The sequence below is a fragment of the Lathamus discolor genome, chromosome 6, assembly GCF_037157495.1.
Source record: "Lathamus discolor isolate bLatDis1 chromosome 6, bLatDis1.hap1, whole genome shotgun sequence".
In the NCBI taxonomy this organism is placed as follows: domain Eukaryota; kingdom Metazoa; phylum Chordata; class Aves; order Psittaciformes; family Psittacidae; genus Lathamus; species Lathamus discolor.
Window position 1 is genome coordinate 81163078 of NC_088889.1, and position 24507 is coordinate 81187584.

The window sequence follows — 24507 nt, forward strand, 5'->3', positions numbered from 1 at the left end:
TCCAACAAATACATTTGTAATCACAAAAACTTATCATACAAGTGTACCCACAACACAAACACCTTCAGACCATGGATCACTGATGCTGCAAAGCAAGGCCTGGCTAACTGAAGTGGAATTCGATCCTGCTGGCCAAGGCAAACAAAGATAAGTACAGAAGACATAACAGCCAGATTTGCTCACGCACAGGCAACACGGACCTGGCACATCTACCTGCAGGGACATTGGCTGCCTCTGTAGTGGAGGCACCACTTTACCAACAGCTAGAACGCAAAGAGGTATAGTTTTCATCTTGAAATTTTATATGGCTGCAGCATCCAAAGATTTGCACATTAAAAGCAAAACAACCCCCTAAAACATTGTTTTGCGATGTATTTTTTCAGTACTGAACTAATAGAATTAATGCATTTATTTATACATTTACTACATATGTGTGTATAAAGATAAAAATTAATATCACTGCATGCTGTATTTACACCGAATAGGAAAAACTTTGGTAATGAGAAGCAGAGACTGATTAAGTGTTAAAAAAAGGAACACCAACCCTATGAAGCACCTTCAGCAGCTCTCACTAGGAGGTATGGCAAGCACACTCTATCCAACACCACATTATCATTCCAGAAATGTTGTTATCTGTCCAACACCACGTTATCATTCCAGAAATGGGTACGACGATATCAACACACATCTGGGCCAACATCTTAAAACCTGTGTGGGAAACCCACATCTGTGCGCACCCCTGGGAACACACTATGGGGCTGGGATACCAAGACAGCTGGGGTCTAAACCTGAAGGAAAGAAAGGCATAGCTTTAGCAGAACATTATTACTCCGTGTAGCTTCTGATGAGACCAAGATCATCTGTATCCACTTCAAGCAGAGGAATTCTCCTTTATTCTGTGCTCTGGACAAGTCAGACAGTTCACAACACAGAAATAACCCCAAACCAACAATGTACCCCCCAGTAAATCAGCAACAGTCCTATGCCAAATAACTCAAAAAGAGGATTAAAATTCTTTTAATGCCATCTTGCTGGAATACTGCATCTTTATTTACAGCAGCACAGCTAAGCTGTTACAGTAGCAATGTATCACTATTGACAGCTTCATGATACTTTGTAGAAGGTGGTAAGTTATCTTTACAGAAGTAATAAATGATGAGGCTGAAGGCACTGCTGACCAGTCTAGGCACTCACCTGCCCCAAGGCCAGACAGCCAAAGCAGCCCCTACAGATAGTTTCTTAACTTTTGTGTAAGCTGTTGCTGTTTCCTAACAAGCTTAGTACAGGGCTTCTTGCTCTGTCTCCCCTCCTCTCCACGGGCAGCCTTCACCATGTCTGAAGACTGTGGCTATCTCTCCCATCCAGCTTTTTATTCCAGACTAAGCCAACCGCCATCCCTTTGCTCTCTTCTAGACATATGACTGTCTTGGTTGCTCTCTTCTGGACTCTCTCCATTTGGTTTGCATCTTTATTGTTTTTTCCATTACTGAAACAAAATTTGTGAGATTTAAGGACTAAACAAGAAACACCCCACAAGAAGCAATTGAGGTTAGTTTTCCACAGATTTCAACTTCTTGCAATCTCTTTCCTCACACTGACCTCCAACAGCCCTTTGACTTCCACTTCTCTAGTGCTTCCCAGCTTTTCCAAATACCATCACAAAATTCCTCTCTAATTTACTTTTCGGAAGATACAATCTAATAGGTAGTTAAGAATGAAAAAAAAAAAAAAGTAGGAATGACTATTTTCCCTTTACAGCTTCCATTTCATTAAAGTATTTTGCTGCTATAATGCCTACGGGGCTTATCTACAATTGCAAGAGAAGAAAGAAAATAAACATTGAATATTTATCTAAATTAGCCACAATATTTTGAGCAAAGCTACCATGGAGCTATCAGACCTTGGAAACTTGCACAAAAATATGCGAGATATTGCTCAAAAATAAGGTTTGCTTTTCAGTTTTATGGCTAGAAACCATAATAATACCAGTATCTGTAAATCCTACCTTTCATATTTCATAACATACTTCACATCAGCAAACTGCATTGGAAACATGATTCCAACTCCCACCACAAAGTCCACCACTACCTCCAGTTTTTCATGCCTTTGAATTATTGGTAAACAAACATTAAAGAACACTAAATAAAAAGGGGGAACAAACTACAGTATTAACATATGATCAACTACATTAAACTGTAAATAAAAGTACAGGGTAATTCTTAAGCAGGGGGACACATGTAACTGCTAAGTTTGTTTATAAAGGAGTCTGGTTCTATTCCAAGTTTCAGGTTCTAGCCTGAAAATAACTCCTTAAAACAGCTGTCAGGTTTTTTTGAGGGGAGGGAGAATGATCTACCAGCAAGCATGACCTTTCTTTAGAAGTGCAGAAGTTATTAGGGGTAGTAGATTGCGCTTCCCTGACACAATTCAACTATGATGCGGCCCCTAAAATCTGCAGTCGAGAATGTGAAAAAGCATCCAAAAAGAAATGCTAATGTCCACAGACAGACCCCAGCACCTGAACTCATGAAACAGCGAAGCACCATAATCTCCATGCTTGGTCCACCGTACAAACTAATCATCTCCCACTGGATCAAAAATCAGCCATTAATCTTCCTTTCACTTCAAGTTCTTTTAAAGCATATTTTCCCCCAATTAACTTCTTAGTTAAGTAGATTTATTATTTTAAAATAAAAAAAAAAAGAAGCATATTTTAAAATTCAGTAATCAAAGCTCCAAATCTCATAATAAGATATTTTAAAGGTCAACATGAAGGAACTCAACAACCTACTGACTCTGCTGTAAAATTCACATTAGTGTTTAACTTTCAGATTGCCATGTATCATATACACTTGGTCTCTCTGCTGTCCTGGCTGGTAAGACTGCAACTAAAAGTAAGTCCTTTCTTTCATACAATGTATAGTAATAGTTCAAAACCTCCAATTTCTCCACACATGGAGACACATTCACAACAGAAGTAATATTTGCATAAACAATCATACTAAGTAGTCTCTGCATTCAAAACAAATACTGTCTGAATACATTTACTGAATGAATCTCTTCTACAGATGCGAAAAGTAGAAGCTCCTCCATGGTTTAAAGGTCTTGGAATTTACTTTCAGGAGACCAACAAAAAAGACTTTGGATATACTGTTGTTCTTTCCATCTCCAACACCCAAAAAGCTAAATTCTGTTTCAGGAAACACAAACTGCCCCAAATGCTAGGCAGCATCAGAAAAGTTTAGCCCATTAAAGAATCACTTCCTCCCAAATAACTGTCACTTAAAACTCTGCTCTCTTCTAGAGCTACCGTAACATTGCAGTAAAAGATATTTCATCATGTTTTGTATTAAAGAAAACTGACTGAAAAATACAGCTCCTGACAAGTTCTCCTCTCCAGGTCTCAAGGTGCAATACACAGCTCCAACCAGCAGCACAGGAACTGGAACCAAACCAAAAGATGCAGACAAGCAACTGGAGAACATCACTAATGAGTCCTACCCAAACACAGAGAAGCAAAACAGACATGGGGCTGCAGGATGAGGATTTACTGAAGAGGTGAGGTGAATGCTCCTTCTTACAGATACTGCACCTGCCTGTAGCAAAGAAGGGATTTCAAATGCTGCTGGGCTGAACCTGCAAATATTCATCCTGATTTTGAAACAATGAAGTCCACAGTCCCCCTCTCTCTTCTCATTCTCATGTCTCAATACAGGTTTATCTTTTTAAGGCCTCAAATTATTTTACTAATTATTCATACAGCCATACTGAAAAGGGAAAGTACAATTCTCCCCTCTGTTCTATTCTATTACCTCAACATGGGGAGAAAGATGCTATAGGTAGAAAATGTGGGACTGTGATGGGATGTGAGAAAATATTCCCACCTCAGCACAAAAAGAGTATCTGCAGGCAAACAGTGTCCAAGAATTATTAAGCAATACATCCTGTGTCCCATGAAACAATAATACTAATTTTAACTACTCGCTATTTAGTCTCCATTTAACTCTGGGTTTCTGGATAACCCTTAAACACAGCATTTTGGGAATCACCGTCAACAAAGCATTAGCACAGCTTCTCATCAGTAAATGAGCTCAATCATTGCACTACCTCAGCATACACTAGCACTTTTGCCTTCTACCACAAACATTTTAGAAGTGACCACTTGTATGACTGCTGGGGGTTAAAACCTGGGTTTAAGAATCACACATTTGAACACCCAGCAGAAATTTCAGTGACAAGTCAGGGCTTCATTGTCACATTTTCAGGATGCGTCTGGTAAGCTTTACATAAAAAAAAAACAAAAAAAAACCAACCCTTACATTAGCAACAGTTGAACTTCACAGAACAGGAAACTGAAGTAAACTATTCCAGAAGCTTGATTAGAGCAAGCAGGAACACCACAAAACACAAACACCAGGACACCTGCCACAGCTGTAGCGGGAGTTTGGTTAAGGATGACTTGCCTCCTCTGGCAGATGACTGAACGGGCACATGAGAAAAATAATATATTCAGTCAAATGCCTAGATAATGGATTTTCAGGAATGGGCTACACAGCTACAGATGAGTTTCTTCATTAAGAAATTAAAGTTGAGATTCTAGACTCAACTTTTCAAACCAAGCACTTGGCTCACTCTCACTGTACAATATCCAGGTACAAGTACCATACATTTAATCCACACTGGTTATTCAAATACCCAGTGATCTTTCCAGCTTGTGTACTGTGCCTGTGTGGTCGATTTTTATCCCTTGACAAGGGAAAGGAAAGAGTAAATATTAGAGCGCAAAATTTCACCCTCCATTTGTTATGGTTCAACTATACATTAGTACAAAAATATCCAAGCATATATAAACGAAGACATTTATTTTAGGCTTTCTTGAAAGAAAGGGAGTTTTCTTCAATTTACAAGACATGGTAAAGTCACATCAGGCAAAAAAAGAGAGCTAACTATGCTCAAAAAAATGAAAACTATTTTTTGTCCTACAAGGTTCTAACAGAGCCATTACCAACCCAAGGATAGGGACAGGATCCTTGCTGCTTTTGCTAGATTACAGCCCACCACTGAACTGAACCTGCCATCCCTTCTTTCCCTGCTTCCATCACACACCTCCCCTCTGCCACGCGGAGCAGTACAGCACATCTGGAAGGAGTTACCAGCAGTACTGGCTCACTGCTTTCTGCCTGCACTGCGAGAGTGCACCACCCCCTCACCTTGGTCCACATCAACTAAGCAGCCCAGGTAGCAGAAGGCTTCTTAATTAACTCAATACCACTTCTTGTCTGAGAAGAGCCTCATTCAATAAAGATCAAAAGATGAACTCCTTCAATGACCATCTAATATCAGCTATACTTCACTGGGTAATTTTCCTTAATTTCTAATAGTCATTGCAGCAGAGTTGTAACTTTACATATGCATTGAAAGGGCAAGAAAACCCCTTATAAACACTCCAGGCCATCCTTCTGATCCCAAAGTCTACGTTTACAGCTGCAACTCTTGTACTTTATGTTCATTTTACACTGAATCTCCTAAATACAGCAGCAAGGTCTTTCAGTGCACCATTTTGCTTTACTTGTATTTGTGAAAGTCATTTGCTACGTTTAAATTTGTCTTACTTAGATAAACTACAGACATACCCAACATATAGATTAAAAGCAGCTCCTGAATTGAGTATTATGTGTTTCCCACACAAACTGTTGTGTCACCGTGATGTCCCAAAGGTCACATTTCACACACACACACACACACACACACACACACACAAAATCACATTATTTCCATAAACTGATAATTCTGCTATTAAAACCAACTCGCTCTTCTTTGAAATAAAACAGTCATAACTGTGAACTTTGACAAAGTGATATTTGAATTAGGGGGATTTAGTGTTTAAAAAGCCGCACCAAGCATTGCTGGGGCATGGTCCAATTCCTGTACTTACTAAGTAGTGCAGGAATTAACAAATCATTTGCTCCAAACGGGTTAGACAAATAACGCACTGTCAGCACAATCCAGCTCCATTACAGCAGCAGAACAACTCACACAAATTTATGACTGTATCAGCTGCACACTTGTCCATGGCTCGTATTAGGCTCATACAAGTCAAATCATAATCTAAGTCCCAAAATAGATATGTAATGCAGTTTCTTTAAATGTTTATCAAATACACCACTTCCAAGAAGCACTGGTAAGTGCGGAAGCCTAGCAGGCAAATATCCAAACTTGGAAAAAAATCTTTATCTAAATTTTAAGACAATTTCCAACTTTGTCACCTCCTGAAATCTTGGAAAGAATTAAATGCTTAACAGATGTATCATATTTTAAATATAGCCACATAAGCACGCATTTTTTTATAACACTTAGAAAACACTGTGCCTGAGCAAAAATCTCTTCCGTATGGTCTGATTTGCTTTCATACCGATTATGGACACAGAATCATTACCAACTCCTGAACAGCAAACAGTCGTCACCAAGCCGTCTCTCCAAGCAGGGGTAAACAACAAAGCACACCAGTGTCCGAGGGCTGCATCAGGGCTCAGAGCACCTTCCCCTCGGTAGCCTTTGCACGTTAAAAAAACTGGCATCCTTTATCTCCTTTTCAGAGGAAACCTGATCACCGTGTTTCAGTATTTGAAGGGTGGCTACAGAGAGGACAGAGCCTCCTTTTTATAAGGAGTCACATGGAAAAGACGAGGGGTGATGGGCACAAGAATCTCCTGGAGAGAGTCTGACAGGACACAAGAAGAAAATCTTTCCAAATGCGAACAATCAGCCACTGGAATAATCTCCCCAGGGAAGTGGTGCACTCAGCCGTGCTGGACACTCTCTTAAGATTCAGCTGGACAAGGTGCTGGGACATGCAGTCTATGTCATGCCTAGAACAGTTGGACGAGATGATCCTTGAGATCCCTCCCAACCTGGTATTCTGTGATTCTAGAATTCCTTTTTTCCCATCCCCTACATCAGATAAAGCAAGAGGTCTCAGGCTCAGTTCCCATGAGCACATAGATCATATTCCAACACACCTCCACTACAGCAGCAATGACCTTTCTTTTCCAGAGCTGGTCTTCTACAAGTGGCACTGGGGAAACCCTTGCCACACTGAAGCAATCACAGCTAAAGACAAGCGCACCCTGAAAACCTCTCCTAGGTGCGGCTCCGACCTTCTATTATCGACAGGGAGTCTTTACAATGCTCCCTATTAACTATAGATAGCTCAGCAAAACTTCTATTAAGGAATGCCACCCATTTGATTAATATCTAGTCATTTGCCCTATAAAAATTGCGCACAGTTTCCAAACTGATTAAATTAAAACATCCAATTATTAAGAAATAACAGACTACAAACACAATTTTGAGTATTTTCACATAAGAAACATCCTAAGGACATATTTATTGAAATGCTCTATATACACATATATATGTATGTAAAAAAAGCAAATAACTCAAAAGCTTTATGTAATTAAGATTTTTGGACTTATTTGTGGAAAACTATTGTATAATACCAAATTAAAACACCTGACCCAGGAAAGAAAACATGACTTCAGTGACGCCTAGCACTCCTTTTGTTTAGCTCTGTACCCACAGCAAATTCCAGAAGCAGGAATGTTTCATAACCAAAGACGTATATGTTATTTTAACATCCTCAGCAGGAAAATTCGGGTACTGATCATTATGGATTCCAAAACCTCAGGTGAGGCATGGGGTGTGTGTTTCTTTTAAATGGTTTATTGGCATTATGAAACAACTTATAATGAATTTTCTCATCCTCACGTGGTATTTTTAAGAACACTCTCTGCTTCTAGTTGATGTCACATTGCCAAGCAGCAAGTAAAACATTAAATATTATTTATGTTGTCTCATTAGTAACTTATATGTACTTATGAATCTCTTACATAACCCGTATCTTAGTAGCAAGGTCAGTCCCAAACAGAGAGTCAGAGCAAAACAAGTAAAGTCCTTTTCATTACCCACATATTGTTATCAAATAACAACCAAGTTTTAAAAACTAGAAATAGATGGGAGAGGTTACAAAAGCCTTGGATCAAAGTCTGATTGCCTGCTGGTGTAGTTTCACTGTGGGCATGTGCGACTGCAGAGTCTCCACTGTTCATTTGGAAGCCTGCAGCCATTTCTCCTCTTAGTGCCGTCCAAATGCTGACCTCCTGGAAACACCAGCAGCTCTTACCAAGCATCACGCTGTCTAAACAAAGGAAATTTGGAGCTAATGTTGTACCTGGGCTCTTTGCAAATAACGCCCTTACAGGAACATTTCCTCACTACATCCTGTCCTTAACACCGGCCCTGTCAGGCCCTGAGCATTTCCAACAGATTTATCTGCTGTACGCTCATCCAAGTCGGTCAGAGGTTAAAGACTCTTAGTACCTTACAGGACAGACTGCACATGTCCATTAAACATGAGTTAAAGAATGCAAGAATTTGATTCCAAGAACTACTGGGCACAGCTATGCAAAAGTTTCCCAGGGAGGTCTTTTGAAAATAGCATACCCTGAAAAGAATAAAAAAAAATTAACTTCTATTCCATGTGTTAAGCGGACACACCTACATCAAACATCAAAACTGCACATTTAATAAATAAAAATGTTCCATTTCTGACCCAAACATCCTTGTTTATCTAATGAATGTAAAGAACTAAGCACTTAATATCAGAAGCAGAAGTTTTCCTACCTTTCCTGTAGGCTGAAATGCTATTTCATAGCATGAAACATGAATTTTATTTCATTTATACACTTTGCAGGTTGGGGTTTATTTCATTTTTTTCTTTATTGTGCAGTTAAGCAGAGTCAACCGAACTATCACTATCATAACAAATAGTTGTTAACAGCATTGGTATTGCTCATCAATTAGCTCTGCTTTCCACTTTCTCTTCCTCCCTCTGTTTTAAAGAATAAATAGGAAACTTTCTACTAAGACCTATGAATTAACAAGACTGGAAGGAAACTAACTCCTTATACACTTCTAGACAGCTGGATTTGGATGCTTTTCATCTCCTTCCACGTGGCCCCTCTCCTCCCCTTGCAATGGCAGGGCCCCTGATTTAAGGAATCACATGGCCAACAGGAACTCCTGAACTTCCAGCCCATGATGACATCCACACAAGTGGATTTGAGTGAACTTCAGCTGACAGCTGAAGGAAAAAAAAAAAACACAAAAGGAAGCAAATTTCACTAGTAGATAATCAAGATGTGATATGGACAGCAAAAGACATTTTGCATGTTTCTTCACATGGTAAGCAGCAGGCAGAAGGAAAGGTCCCAGTAGCAACTAGGGACTTTACTCCACCAGTTCCTCTGACCATTTTGGAGATTGTAAGTAATGCTGTTTTATGACAACGTAACATGACTTATAAATTTATAAACAACAGCACGATTTCTAAATTTACCTTGAAAACAAGAGCTTCAGAAGTGCAACACAAGGAGCAGTATTATCAGTGAAGTAAACACTTGCATTATAATTGTTATTTATACGTTTTGCTAAGAATTCCCACATTAAGTTACTTAGCAAATACAAGCCTAAGAAGTTTTCAGGTAATCGTAAGGGGCATTTTGAGTCCAAGGGATGCTAGCTGCAGAAATGTATCCAAAACATTTTATTCCTTCACAAAGTAACTTCAGAACCATGAAAAATATCGACCCCTAAAGCCATATATCTAGTATAGGTCATATATCCATTGCTCTTGGTTAGAACATCTGGAGAAAAATAATGAGAGAATATTCATTTGATGAGAATACTTTGGCTTGAAAGGGCAGTGCAGATTTCTGGTACAATCCACTACTGACATATGCCTAGCAAGATCAGACAAACCAGCCACATCTGACAGTATCAGTGCCCAAACAGCACATTCAGGTAAAGAAGAAGCTGTAACACTGTGGCACAATCTCCACTCTATCCTTCTTTTCCAACTGCCACTTTGTATTTTCACAAATTATTACTTGCAAGTAAACCACTAGGCTTTCAAGACCTGCATGGCTTTGCTTCAAATGGAGCTCCAACAATCTTCTACAAACCTATGGAACAGCCATGACAATAATGCAAACATATAACAGAACCTGTTAAAATGTGTTAATGAAAGTACATTGACTAGCCAGCTTTTTTGCAACAGCAACTCCCACTGGAAGTTAAAAATTTAAAGGCTAGGATTCTTTTTCCCCCTTCTTTCTTTTCAAAGGACAGAAAAGAGATTGAAAATCATCTAAAAATAGCAGAGAATTTTCAAGTGTCAGCTGTAATGGAGAGAGGAACGGCAGTCTCTCCTTACAGAGCCAGGATGGATGGAGAGAGCTTCTGATTCAGGATCAAGAGAGAGATTGCTTGCACACAAACTGAAGACAATAGAAAATAATTGTATTTACTAATTTTAGTAATATTCCAGGAAAATCTATAGCAACTTGAAATCAAATAAAATTGTACTTTGTTTAAAAGTGGTATATGTAAGTTCTTATAGCCTCTGCCTGCCAGAAGGAAAAGTACATATTGTGAAATAACTGCAAAAAGAGTGTTAAACAACCCATTCAAATCCTGCATCCTCCTCCTGACAGAAGATGGATGTAAATTATGTGTCTTTGCCTTTGTTTTGTCTTTTCAATCAATCTTTTCTCCCAAAAAGCCACCAAGTCAAGGCTTTCATTTTAAGAAGTTCTTTTGCATTTAAACAGTCTCTCACCTATCTCTGAAGATTTACTAATGTAAATGCGAAGAAGGAAGAAGAGCACCCAGATTTGTTACTTGTAGTGTACCTGTTTACATTGCAGCACCTCTATTTTGGGTAGCCAAAGAAAGAAACATAAATGAAAGACTCTGCAGATGATGATCACAGAATACAGCAGAAGCGACGGTGTCCCTCCAGTATCACAGGACCTCAGATTTCCATACTCATCTGTCCTATGTTCCAGAATAAAGCTCCACTCCTGCTATGCTCACTTCAACTCGAGTAGGATGTAAATGTCTTGAGGTCTACAGAAATTCTGACTTCACTTTACAGTGCTTACACAGGGCTTAAACAGAGCTGCAACACTTTACAACCAGACTGTCAGTGCTGCCTTGATTTATTTGCTAATTAGTGTCAGGGCACACAGTAAATTGAAACTGGAGCCCACACTGCTAAACAAAGAGCATTGTCAGTCTCCATCCTGTACTAAGTGGAGAATCTTCCACAGATACTAACTATGCTTCTAAATTATTTTTCACTGTGTGCTGTCAAATTAGCCCTGAAGTATGTGATTGAAATTCAAAGCCTCAAAAGCCAACATCCAAGTTTTCCTTAAATACTAAAAACAGCTTAGGTGTGAATGCTTTTCAATTGAGATATTTTTCTACTTGATCTTGCACAAATAAAACCAAGAGCAACATAACAAATCTTCCTCAAAATCTGGAGAATCTCTGGACTTCCTGCAGAGGTCACAGAGCCTACCTGGCAATAAAGCTGATCAGCACTAATGCACAAGTACATAGGTTTACTTCCAGGAAAAATTATGTCATCGCATCATGTAAAATATTTGGAAAGCTCAATAATCATTAGGTTTCCCTACAAAGTTCTTTCTTTTGTTTATAGCTATGAAACATCTTCACCATGTGATGACTTGACAAGAACCAGGTTGAACAACTACAGTCACTATTTACCTCCTTTTCTTTTTGCTATTACATGGTGAAATTACAGATCACATCAAGATGTTAAATCAATGTTGAATTTACTTTTTCCTGACAATACATCTTCATGCAAATTACCTCTAATTATAATTCTTTATCTGTCACTGAGTAGTTTTCATTTTTTGAGTACAGGAGTGAAGTCAACCTGTGGATGGTATTTTATTTTCAGGCTCACACTTGAAAATAAGATCATGAACCACTACACCTCAGTAACACTGTTAAGAGGTTGGATTATGTAAAATAGATAAACTGACTAGTCACTAACATCTTCTGTCTCAGTCGGTACTCAGAGTTTTGTTTTGTGGGAAAGTGGAAATACACACACACGCTTCCTTGGTTCTATCAACTGTTGCCTGACCCTCAGATTAGTATCAGAACATATGAAATCCATAATTACAATGTCTGTCACAAATGAGTTCAATAAACATAAAAAGCATATATCTGAAGATTTATATTTACTGAACATGATGAAACCAGAGGTTGAACAGGAAAACCTCACAACTGGCAAGACACAAGACAAGCACCCTAACCTCCTGCACTCGCCCCAAAAACATGCACTAGTTACAGACTAAAGCTGATCTCAGCCAAGCCACAGAGCAAAGCTGAATCTGTGCACAGCTCTCTGCAGAGCCATCCTGCTGGCACAAGCACAAGCCTTCTACATTTATACTACACCCAGTAGGCTGGGCTCAAAAAGCTAAGGATAGCTTTCATCTTAGCTTTAGTTACCTGTGAACTTCCAGAAGCACACAACAGCTACAGGCCCTCTGTGCACATGTCTAGTAAAAGGCAGAAAGATGGGGAAGGCAGGGAAGACCCCACTGCTGCCAGGGTGTAATTGTGGTCTGCTCCTGACTGGCTGCAGAGAGGAGGATGGGAAGGAAAAAAGAAAAAAAAAAAAAAAAAAAATCAATGATTTATCTCTTCATAACCTTGCCTGTGACTCCTGTCTTTCAAGAACACCACACTGTATTTCCTGAAACCCAAACTTGAAGCAGCAGCAGAGTACCAAGGCACCTTGCGGAGCTGTATCTCATGGTCTGCATAGGGAAGACCACCCTATGGGTTACAGGCTGCCACCACATACAGAGTTAGGCTATTTATGGAGAAATAATAGCCCTAACTTACATTGAGAGGTTTCAATATTGAGCAAAATGGTGACTTTGATTTGCTTGATTAAAAAAAAAAAAAGTTTAATAAAAGTAAAGCAGATATTTAACACAACATGGAGCACAGTGAAAGACAACACAGTACCCTGCAGATCTTTGATAGGCTTTAGGAGGAACAGCCACTGGTTGCCCCAGATGAGTTGGTGGACTTCCATGCAGTAGGGGCTATGAAAGCTGGCCTTGCATCTGAAGCCATTGACCACTTCGATTAGTCACGCGATAGAGGGTACAAGAGCCATGAACCTTTCTGCCATGATGAATCAAACAACAAAACTAGAGAGGAAAGCATGTCTGCATCTTCAAGGGCCTCAAACAGAAATTCAGTGATAAAGCAATTCCTTGAGGCAAACCAAACAAGGAGGCATCTTGTTGCTGAAAGTTTGGGAATTACTTTAACAGGAATTTTAATAACAATGACTCTTACTTAAGCACCAGCATACATACAAACGCCCCAAATGAAATCATGGTTCCACTGTGCTATACTCTATAAACATAGATAAAGCTTTCTTGCCCCAACAGGCTTACATATTTTGAGCACTCAAAAAAAAAAGATGCTGGTGACCCTGGTATTTCTGGAAGTGTTACTGGCTGGCAAACAGCAATATCATGACCTCCTAAGTAATAAGAAAGAGAAATGCAAACAACCAGGAAGAACACAGCAAAATAAAAGTATTTCCATAAGCAGAACTTTTTATATCCTGAGAAGAGATCTCTGACTCCAGAGCACAGAAGGGATATGTTAACGCATTATATATAATGTATTCTGTGACTCTCAGCATCTCGTAGTCTTTAATAAATTTACTTGCTAGGAAGCTCAACAAGAAAACAGAAAAAGAATTCTGTTACAAAATTATTATGGAAGATAAAACTGAACGGATGTCTAGGGTTGTCTGTAGATACCACACAACTTTGCTCTCCTGCGCTCCCCTCACATGCAAGGGGATCAAGCACTGTGAAAAGAGATGGCATAAGCAATCTTAAAATAGGCAAAACCACTGTAGGGTCATCACAGGCTTGTTCTCTTTGTCAATTTGTTTTAGACACCATCTACTTAATTCAAAAGTCAGAAACAGAAGGTGACATACTAGGGCCTCACTTCGTGCAATAAGGACCCAAGGAAGCAAAGGAAGAAATTCTAAGATTTCAGTGAACCACAAAACAGCACAGTGAGAGGGAAACTTACTTTTGCCTCATCTATTCCAAAAACCAAGGAGAGCAGTACTAGGACATCTCAGGGGACCTCTACATTAGTACATCAGATGGAACAGCGAGCACAGTTCTGAAGCCATTTGCCCAATTCACTCCAATGCACCCTGCTTTGCTGCACACTGTAGAGCTGTGCCTGGATTCCTTCTGGGTGAGCTGAGCCAAAAGACTCCCCCAGGAGGATGCCTGATGCGCTCCAACAATGGGTACTTTCGTCCAAAGACCCAGTTCAGAAGTAGCCTTGGGTAAAAACCCTGAAATGTGCATAATATGGCCACTGAGTCCTCAGCACCTCCCATTCTCCTCTATAAAGAGTTTACTTGATCATGGTGCCTTAGCCTCAGAAGACATCTACAGCTACCGTGGCAGCTCAGACAATTAAGAGATAATATACTAGACATACAACATAAAATATAGGATATCATTAAGATACCAAAGGTTGAAAGGAAGCTGAGAAGTGAAGTACCAGTAGGGAAACAAAGCTTGCGTCAGTTATCTCCACAGCACTTTCATACTTGAAAAGAGTACGATGTATGACATAATTAAAAAACCACAACAAACTTCCTCTTCTCTATCACTACTATCAATGAATTCTCAGGGAAAACAGGGAAGTAAAGCTTCCTAACAGCACTCCCCTTCACAAACCTGAGCAGGTGCTTCTCAGAGGACAATTAATTAATTAAATCTCACTTTACTCTATTAAATCTCTGATCTGCTCCTTAACAAAACCCTCCCCTGCAGCAGGTTCTAGACACCAGCCTGTGGCAATGCTGCTATATCGCTTTTACCAGTGCCTTCTTTTTCTTTCCTTCCCTGATGCTGTTTATCTATCAGCCAAGGAATCTGACTGCGGAACAAAGCACTGAGGAAACAAGAAAAAATGGGCAACCCTGCAGCACCCACCACGTGCCCCTGAGGGCCTGGGCATGGGAGGGAAAGGGACTACGTGTGCCACAGATAAGAGGCAGTCACAGCAGAGCTCTGCTTGGTTTACAAGCCCACACAGATGCTGATTTCTATAACTACATAAGACACTGATAAGAAATGGAAGCTAATTACAGCTCCACAACAAAAGACAGAAAGGAAAGGGTGAAAAAAACCCAACCCAACCCATGTTCCTCGTTAAACTAATTCTTACCACATGCTCCAGTTGCTTTCATAGCTAGGTTTCAGGGTAAAAAGAGAGCATTAAAAGGTCAGCCCAACATACTTCATCTTATTTAGACAGCATTTCAGTTTGTTGTCTGTAGTGCCCTGGCTAACGCCAGACTTCTGAAAGGCATTCAAAGCTGCAATACCCAAACCCCTGTACTGATGAGAGATGGCAAACTATGCTCTCTCACAATAAATACGAACAAGGACAGAACAAAAGTCTCAGAAAGACCATAGAAAAACCCCCACTCTTGGCTTGGGATAGGACTGCTCTACACAGTGCTCCTGCGATCTCCTAGAAAATACAAACAAATAAAATATTTAAGAGCAGTATCATCAGTCTCCACAAAGACATTCATGTTGTTTTGTGATTAATGATATCGAGTGCAATTATAAATTTAGCAAAAATAATTTCATGTGCTGCTACAACACAGCCTTCATGCTGCAGCTGACTGTAAAGGTAGGTGGAAGAGGGAAATATCCCAGGGTTGTTTCTCTACAACCTATTACATTTACTTTCACCAGAACAGCAAGACTCAGCTTAGGTTAAAGGAGAGATTGCATCTGATCCTTTTTTCTTAAAAGCACACCGTAATACATCAGTGACAACAATTTAAAAAAAAAAAAAAAACAAAACTGAATTTGTATTTTTAGAAGCACAACAGAAAACCAAAGCCCAGGGACACACATCTGCTTCAGTCCTATGGCTTCCAGCCACCAATGTCACTGTCGATATTTTTCGTCCCCATATGCCTCTCATTTCAGCCCCACTGCCACATGCATGCAGACAGCCAGCTCACCAAAAATAAGTATTTGTGTCACATCAGAATAAGCACCTGCCACAGGCAAGCGGCCTGACACTGCCGCTTCCACACTGTTTTGCAATACTCCCCCCTCCGTCCTTACTCACTGACCTTTCTACAACCATCCTGGCCTCGTTTTGTATTTGTTGCAACAAACATCTCCTTCCCCCACCCCAGCTCTGCCCTGTGACTCCTTCAGTTTCTTCCACTCTGTTTTGCAGGATTACTTGATAAAAAAGGGGTACATTTATAAAATGTTTGTGACTTATTTCACTCCCATTTTGATTTGGCTGCTCCCCACCTTGGGCTACAAGCACTGCAGAGAACCATAGCTCCACCAGACAAAGGCACAGCACTGAAGAGACATGGCTTTTACTAAAGAGACAATTAAACCCTCAGCGTGAATAATCCTCCTGCACACGCTTCTCAGAGCTGCTAGAAAGCAGTCAAGGGTTTCATTTCAGAATGAATACTCCACAGAAAAATGAAAATCAGACCCTTACACAAGCCATGAGGGGAACCAAAGGATCCCTCATTTTCTCTTCCAAAAGGCAAATTTGTAGTTTCATCCCTAAATCCTTCGAGCTTGCATCGAGAGCCTCTGCCAGCTCACTGAGCCACCTGAGTAACTTTTTCCAGCCCAACTTCGAACTGTAACAACTTGCTGTACCAAACTGCCAAATCTACAGCGCTCATTTCTTTCTGTGAATCCAGCTGTCATGTTTCCCAAATGCCTTCACAGTCCCAACTCTCCCAATGCCAAAAAGAACTTTTCACAGATATACATAATTTTGCAAAACACATATGCTCTATGTATGGCACACGAAGCCAATTAACAAGTTTACTTACTGAATTAAAGGATGACACACAACAGTGAAACAAAAACCTCTTGCAGACAGCAAACACATTAACCTTCTCCTCCCTATGAGGCGATACTCTCATGAGGCGCGCTAAGGAGCTTTAAAGTCTAAGTGGATTTTGAGTACCCCAGAAGATCTTTCACGGTTATTTCTGTGGCATCTTTTATTCCGTAACTCCCATGGTGTTTGTGATCACCAGCACATGGAGTTAAATGTGAAACATGTTCAATTTGCAAGTCAGCAAGCACAGATTATGCGCTAGGGAGAATACAATCTCTCATAAAATGAAATAAAAAGACTGAGCATAAAAAAAAAGCAGGTACCTTTTAACTGGTCAGCTACCACGCTTTGACCAACTCGCTCAATCACCTTTCCATCCTCCATTTCATAACGATCATCCAAGTATTTCGCAGTAGCTTCCGAAATATGGACTTTTCCAGCCACCCCGAGCTGCTCCATCAGATTGGCCAAATTGACATCATTGGACCACACATCGAACTTGAATCTCCTCATTCCCAAAATGCCACACAGGACTGTCCCAGTATGAACACCGACACGCATGTTCACCATTTCTTTCTTCTCTTGGCAAAACTGCTCAATGGCTTTAATCATTCCTAAACCCATCTCGATGCAGCAGTAAGCATGATCTGCCCGGGGCTCCGGGCAGCCAGCTACACAGTAGTAACAGTCTCCCAAAGTGCTTATCTTCTCACATTTAGTGTCCTCGCACAGACGGTCAAAACGTCCAAAGAGGTCGTTCAGGAGCCCCACCAGAGCATGGGCAGATTTATTGGCACTCATTTTCGTGAAGCCAACAATATCTGCAAACAAAATGCTCACCTGCTCTATCTGCTGCATCTTAAAAGGACGGAATATGATGGGGGTTTTCTGTATGGAAGGCTTCTTCTTCCTGTTTTTGGGGCTTGACGTGGAATGACGTTTGATGGAGTTTTCACTTTCATCATCCCCCTGCTTCATTAAGTCATCGGCTATTATTCTTGGCATAACAGAATGAATCATCCTCTCTTTCAGGGCTTTTTCCACTTCTAAGTCTTTTCCATGCATGATGGACTGCCCCACTTTCAGGAATGTGCTTCTCGATCTGACTTCAGACATGATAAATAAATGGATACCGATGGCATGGATGCAGATGTGCAGGAAGGATTTACTCAACAGCTCCAAGTAAACGGCACCAGCACCAGGAGGTGCAAAACAGTTCTCATCACGGAAGTGATAACCAAAGGTCTCGAAGAGGACCGAGTATGACAGTCCCAGAAACAAGCTTAAATACAAGGGTAAGTGCATCACTGTGTAAAGCAACAAGAGCACTTCAATACACATAGAAAAACTGCCTACTTGAGAAAGACAAGTGTCTGTGGGATCTGCCGGGGAAGTCTGATTGGACATGTCACCACTTCCTGAGATAGGTTTCAGAGCCTGGAACTGCGGAGCGAGAGTCAAAGCAAAAACCAGGAGGGTGAGTATCAGCGAAGTCCATACGTAATGGCGGGCATAAGTCTTGGTGAAAGTGAATGCAAAAAAACCTACACATACCAAGAGGAAGCACAGAGCCGGCACCATGAAAACAATCTGTTTCTCTCTCATGTGTACGCCAAAGTAAATGCCCCAGAGAAGACAGGCCACACCGATGTAGAAAAGGGCATAGCGAAACCTCCGCTGGGTCTGCGGGAAGCATCTCTCCATGCAAGCCTCCTCCAGGTTGTTGGAGTCGAACTTGGGGTTCCACCACTTGGAAGAGGCCCTCTCGAAGAGCTGAGGCAGCTTCTTCTGCCGGCGGAGGCCGGGTACACTGCCGCCACCCCCACCGGCGCGGCGGGTGCCCCCCGACTCCCCGGAGCTGCAGCTGGAGGAGATGCTGTACTTGCAGTGCTTGGAAGAGGAGCAGCCCTGGTGCTGCTTGGGGTTGATTTTCACCGTCACGCTGTTGCTGTCCCCGCTGGAGTCGCAGCTCACCTCGGTGCTGTGGTGATGCAGCAGCTGCTGGTGCGGTGGGGAAGCCATGTTGTCAATTCCTCCCGAAGAGCCCGCTCAGGAGTTGGGTCTCTCGGGCTGGGGAAGCCACCGGGCTCCTCGGAGAGCCGCCTCTAGTCTCCTCCCGCCAGCACCGCCGCCCGCGCGGAGGGGCGGCCGGGCAGCGCCGCGGCGTTCCGCCGCTCGCCGGGCTCGGCACACAGCGCGCTGGGGCGCGGGCAGCCCCACATATTCCCCCCGCCTCGCACGCCTCCGCCGGCCGGGCCGGGGCTGCCGCCCGCCGCTGGCCTCGCTCCCGCAGCCCCTCCGAGGAGCTCAGTCCCGCGGGGGGGACGCCGGGCCCCGGCCGGCAGGGGACCGCTCCTCCATGTCGGCTGCAGCTGGCCGCGGCTTCCTCCCGCGCCCGCCGGGCAGCGCTCCCCTCACGACCGCCGCCAAGGGGCTGGCTCCCGCCGCGCCGCCTCCCTCCCGCGCCCGCCCAGCCAGGACGGCACCGACGGCCGCCCCCCCGCGGCTCGCCCCGCCAACGGGGCCTGGGGCCCGCAGCTGCCCCGCGCTTTGCCGCCGCCGAGGGCAGCGCCCGGGCGAGGGAGCGGGAGCCCCTGCGGCGCCCCTCAGCCCCCCCCGCCGCCGCCTCCTGGCCTGCCGCGGGGCTGCCCTGTCACCCCTCACGGCGGGGGCTGCCGCGCCGCCGCGGGGAGCTCCGTGCCCTGCCGGGGGCCGGCCCGCCCGCTGCGCGCCGCCGAGGGAGGGGAAGGACGGGGACGCGCTCAGGCGCGGGCCGCCACCATCTTCCTCACGGGGGGCTACAGGCGCGCGCCCCCGCCGGCCAATGGGGCGCGGCGCCGCGGCGGGAGCGCGCACACACACAACCACACAACCACACAACCACCCCCCCCCCGCTCTCTCTTTCTCTGCCTTCCCTCCCTCCCTCCCTCTTCCCGGGCTGAGGGGCTCGGGCGGGGGCCGGTGCCCGCAGCCCCGCGGGCGCACCCCTATCCCCGCAGCGGGGGGGCGGGGTGTGAGTTACTCTCCCGTGAGGCAGCGACGCTCCCTCGCCGCGGGCGGGGAGGGGCTGGCAGCGACGGGACGGTGCGGCGGAGCCGCAGGCTGCGGCCGGGCGGGTCCCGCAGGGTCCGTCCGTGCCCCCGGGGCCGCCCTCTCTACCCTGAGCACGGGTCCCTCCCGGCGGGTCCCCAGCAGCCTCAGGGCCGTGTTTGCTCGGGGGGGGCCGGGGAGCCGCCGCCGTTGGCAGGGCTGACATTTGCCATGCGCAAACAACATGCAGTTTAGCAAACAATTCAGCCTTTCCGCATCCCCGTAGCCCGCTGGAAACTTGCTGAGTTATTTTTCTCCTCTCGTCTTTCTTAGCTTGTTTATAACTGACGCTATCTCGCCTGCACCGCTCCCTCAATTTCATTATCTCTTCCTACCAGATGGGCCGTATCTCTCCCTCCTTCACAGGGTTTCTCCCTGCGCTTGCTTCAGCTTCTTCTCACCCTCTTCCCGGCTCTCCATCTCTTACCCGTGCTCACAGATGATGTTAACATCCAAACAAACCCTCGGTCCCACCAGCTTCTCCTCATCCTGTCCCCTCTCAGGCCCTGCTTTGGTGCTTGTCTGGTTTTTCCCTACTGCAGCTCGTGCTTCCTTCAGTCCCATTTGCTGTTTTCCAGGTGAGCCTTTCCAGCTGGCTGCTTGCAGAGCACTCCAGCCACCCTTCCTTCAGCAGTGCTTTTTACCCAGCAGTGAGCACCTTACTCTCAGAAGCCAACACCTTTTAGTAAAACATACTCTTCTCAGACAGCAGTAGAAAATACATGGTCACACAGATACTGGAACTGAAATGTGCATTTTTCCCCCTTTCCTTTGTAAAGATATTCCTTATTGTGCAGTAACCATGCTGCAAAATGTGGCTTTATTATGATGATTTAGAGAACTTTGTGCTTCCTGACATACCCTGGAGGCCCCCAACATACGGAGGACATGGACCTGCTGAAGCAAGTCCAGAGGAGGCCACAAAGATGCTCAGAGGGCTGGAGCAGCTCTGCTCTGGAAACAGGCTGAGAGAGCTGGGCTGGTTCAGCCTGGAGAAGAGAAGACTCTGGGGAGACTTTAGAGCAGCTTCCAGTGCCTAAAGGGGCTACAAGAAATCCGGAGAAGGGCTTTTTACAAGGCTCTGTAGTGATAGGACAAAGAGAAATGGCTTTAAACTGACAGAAGGGAGATTTAGATTCGATATAAGGAGGAAGTTCTTCCCTGTGAGGGTGGTGAGGCGCTGGCACAGGTTGCGCAGAGAAGCTGTGGCTTTCACATCCCTGGCAGTGTTCAAGGCCAGGTTGGACAGGGCTTGGAGCAACCTGGTCTAGTGGAAGGTGTCCCTAACCATGGCAGGGGGTTTGAACTTGATGAGCTTTAAGGTCCCTTCCAACCAAAACCATTCCATGATTCTACGAAAAAAAATCCATAAAAAATTGAAAAAATCAATAGCATATTGAAAAAAACAATAGCAATAATTGGTTTGGGTTTGCTATGACACAGCTGTCTCTTGAATTCCAACTAATGGCTCGGCTAATCAATATTTTATAGCAAGTGCTGCTTACCATGCTGCTCTTACATAAACACTGTTAGGAAGAAAGAAATCGCTTAGCTGACAGAGCAGAAAACATGGATGGCCTCCTGGGCTTGGCTATTAATTGATAAATTTGCTGAGACTTCTTTGCAATCTTTTTATTGATTTATTTAAATGTTCTTTAAGTTACATTTTTATTTTTCTAAAGATGATGAATTTATTTAATCTGGAGAATTAAATAAATGTGACAGCTTCCAAAGGTTCAAAAATATTGTAGAAATTGGGGAGGAAAAGGAAAAAAGGGGGTGTTGCCTCTATGGCAAAGAATTTAAGGTAAAACTACCTTTTTTAACAAAAAACTTTGATATGTAAACCTGTAAGATTTATGCTGTGGTAGAGATGGGGTGATTTGAACTTTGAGATGTAAGAGGTACTGAAATTCCAGCATTAATTCTTTTATCATTGTTTTATGATAGTATTGTGTTATTATTTATGTTGTTGTTATAGCTTACTATATCCTTACTCAGCTACCAGCCTGGGTCAGCTGCATTACCTTAACCCCCCTCCCCCCCCCCCAAATGAGATAGAAACTGCAAAGAGCTAAAATGGGGGGGCTGGGGAGAGAGGAGAACAGGGAATTTCTCAGTAAATCAGGATGTCATTGAGAAGAACACCAGGGTACATTTACTTCTAGTTGAAGATGTGAGTTTTCCCTCTGGTATCAACAAAGTCATGATTTCATTTGGTTCTTTGGTTCTGGATTATTTAGGGTGCCTGGGCAGTGTGTAACTCAAACATCGTTTGCCCAGAGTGTAGTAAAAGTTGAGCTCCTTCAAACTGGTGTTTATTACTGAACCTTGCTTGGGTAGACTTTAATTCAATTTTCATCTAAAATGCAGATGCAAGATCGTGTATCATACCTCCTTTTGGAATACAGCTGTTGGGCAGTGCCTGGTGTGTGTACAACAGCAAGTAAGCGCAGGGAGGAGGTGGTTCATCTGCCTGCATGCTGCACTGACAACGAGTCTGCTCACACAGTCTGAGGAGAGAGCCTGCTCATATATTTTCCCTGTATTCACACAGATGAGAGCAACACTTTGGTCATGGAGGTACACGTGTGCGGGAGACAGGATGAGCAGAAACAAAGCTCAGGCTGGGAAGCAAGAGAAGTGTGTCTTGTTCCCCCTATGCTCAATAAAGCAGACTTTGTATGTGCTTAAAATAAACAGAATCCCATCAAAGATATTGACTACATCACAAGTTTTAACAGAGTGACCCACATGATCCCAAATTTTGTCTGGCTACTAGTCAGAGACTGCTTTTGATCTCCGCTGATGAAGTAGTCTTCTCTTTTCCAGCTTTCATTTACTGGTTCGAAGGACAGTGAAATGGGTCTGAAGGAGACATCTGACATCTGACACCCTCTCTTAGTAAGCTTCAGATTGTGATGCCGAGACTGTTGAGAATCCTTTCTCCCCCAAGGAAGCTCCCACTAGGTTTGTTACTTGTAGACTCCCATCCTGCACCTCCTCTTGATCTTTTGGGTAGAAGAGTCCCTCTACACTAACCAGCCCAGCCATTTTCTGTTATTACCAAGTTCTGTGGAAACATACAGTGTGTATGCAGGAGAAAGAACGCTCCTACTAGCTCTGCACAGGCTGGGAAAGACCTAGTGCTGCCTCCTGAAAGACTGAAGTTTTAATTGAGTGTTATATTCTGGACATTTTTCTTACACTTTGCTTTTATCACAAAGATTTTTCTCCATTGAATTCAAGAAGCAGGTTAAATACATGTAAGCAGTAATCAAGAAATGCCTGTGATGCTTGTATTTATTTCAAGTATGAATAAAATTTGTCTTAGAGGGCAAGAAGTGGTCTGAAGTTGTGTCCATTATTTCCTGCCCTGCCTTCTGGTTTGTTTTCATCAGGAGGAGTTTAACCCCACGGTATGTAAACACAATCAGTGTGTCCCTCTGAGGCAGCATCTGAGTGGGCAATGTTTGTAGCATCCTCTAAGGAAGATGCTTCCTCTTGGTCACATTCATAGCAACCTCCATTTGCAAATCTTGGTGTAGCAGGAACTACCATGCTGCATCAGTTGTGAGTCCCAGGTTCGTTTTACTATCTGGTAGGTCTGGGTTGTGCTGTTTTCCTGAAGAGAACTCTGACTGGCCATCCAAAATACTCCGTGACTGCTTTCCTTTCTGAGAGACTGAGTTAGAGGAAATAATTTACAGTGCAATAGGTGGGCAAATGCATATCTTGCTTGCACGTATCTTTTTGTGCCACTAAGTATACATATTTATAGAGCTGAATTTATTTCCCTTCTAAGAGGTGAAGCTTTTGTCAGCTGTAATGATTAGCTTTTGTTTGACATTCATAATACTGCATTTTGTACTGCATGGCTTACCTGATGGAGCTGTGTGAAACTATTTATGGGGGTTCTGAAATGTGACAGCCCACTTTTTTAGACTTTACAAACCGCCTTCATGAGGTGGAAGAATATGGCATGGAAACTGCTGGCTGGAACAACAGTCTGTGATAATGCTGGTATAGCTGGGAGGAGGGATGCTCTTTAGAAGTCTGTGGCTTTTATTGTATGCTGTCAAAGGAAAACTAACAGACGTCATGGATGTTGATCCTGTCTGGCTCTGGAAACAGCATAAATATTGGAGAAAAATACATTGAAACCTATTTAGTCCATCCACAAAAGAAAGGCTCAAGGGAGACAGCCCAGATGGCCCATTCCTTACTTTCTTACCTTAATAAATAGCAGGATCTCCCTTTCTGACAAACTTCTGCATCCTTGCTGACATGTGCAGCATTCGTTATGAGCTTTGGTTTGAATCCTGGTAACCTCTACGTGAACGAATTCATGTTATTGGTGTAAAACCAACAAATTCTGACTTCTGTTCACAGACTAACAGGTAAACATTAGACAATACTTTGGAGGATTGATACTCCTTCATGGCTTTTAAAATCAGAGGAGTGTCATGATTCTTATTTCTCCTTTCCATGAAAGAAGAGCACAAGGACTATCTTTGATATCTCTTTGAAACCACAGGAGCTAAGTAAGTGGTGCATTCTCCTCAA

The 24507-nt window shown here is 43.2% G+C and overlaps 2 protein-coding genes and 1 long non-coding RNA gene across 6 annotated transcripts in view; 2 read left to right on the forward strand and 1 right to left on the reverse strand.

Moving 5' to 3' along the window:
- The window catches only part of ADCY9 (adenylate cyclase 9), a 94538-nt gene extending 75244 nt beyond the window's left edge, over positions 1-19294 (reverse strand). For all 4 annotated transcript variants that reach the window (XM_065684137.1, XM_065684136.1, XM_065684134.1 and 1 more), the window contains exon 1: positions 17175-19294. In XM_065684137.1, the coding sequence (XP_065540209.1) occupies positions 17175-18873 (1699 nt within the window). In that variant the 5' untranslated portion in view covers positions 18874-19294. The remainder of the gene's footprint in view (positions 1-17174) is intronic.
- On the forward strand, positions 18872-20136 carry LOC136017507 (basic salivary proline-rich protein 2-like). Its single transcript, XM_065685820.1, has 2 exons — positions 18872-18906; positions 18975-20136. Exons 1-2 carry the CDS (start codon positions 18872-18874, stop codon positions 20134-20136), a joined length of 1197 nt encoding a protein of 398 aa, XP_065541892.1.
- A 220-nt stretch (positions 20137-20356) lies between these two features.
- Positions 20357-23285, forward strand: LOC136017785 (uncharacterized). Its single transcript, XR_010614082.1, has 2 exons — positions 20357-20519; positions 22315-23285. It is a non-coding gene; the product is annotated as an uncharacterized LOC136017785 (long non-coding RNA).
- Positions 23286-24507: the final 1222 nt, after the last annotated feature.

What these genes read in the sequence shown, in the direction of transcription:
- LOC136017507 (XM_065685820.1), top strand. Translation starts at nt 18,872, where the DNA reads ATGTTGTCAATTCCTCCCGAAGAGCCCGCTCAGGA. An exon ending in CCCGAAGAGCCCGCTCAGGA is followed by an intron (nt 18,907 to 18,974) that starts GTTGGGTCTCTC and finishes TCCTCCCGCCAG; the next exon opens with CACCGCCGCCCGCGCGGAGG.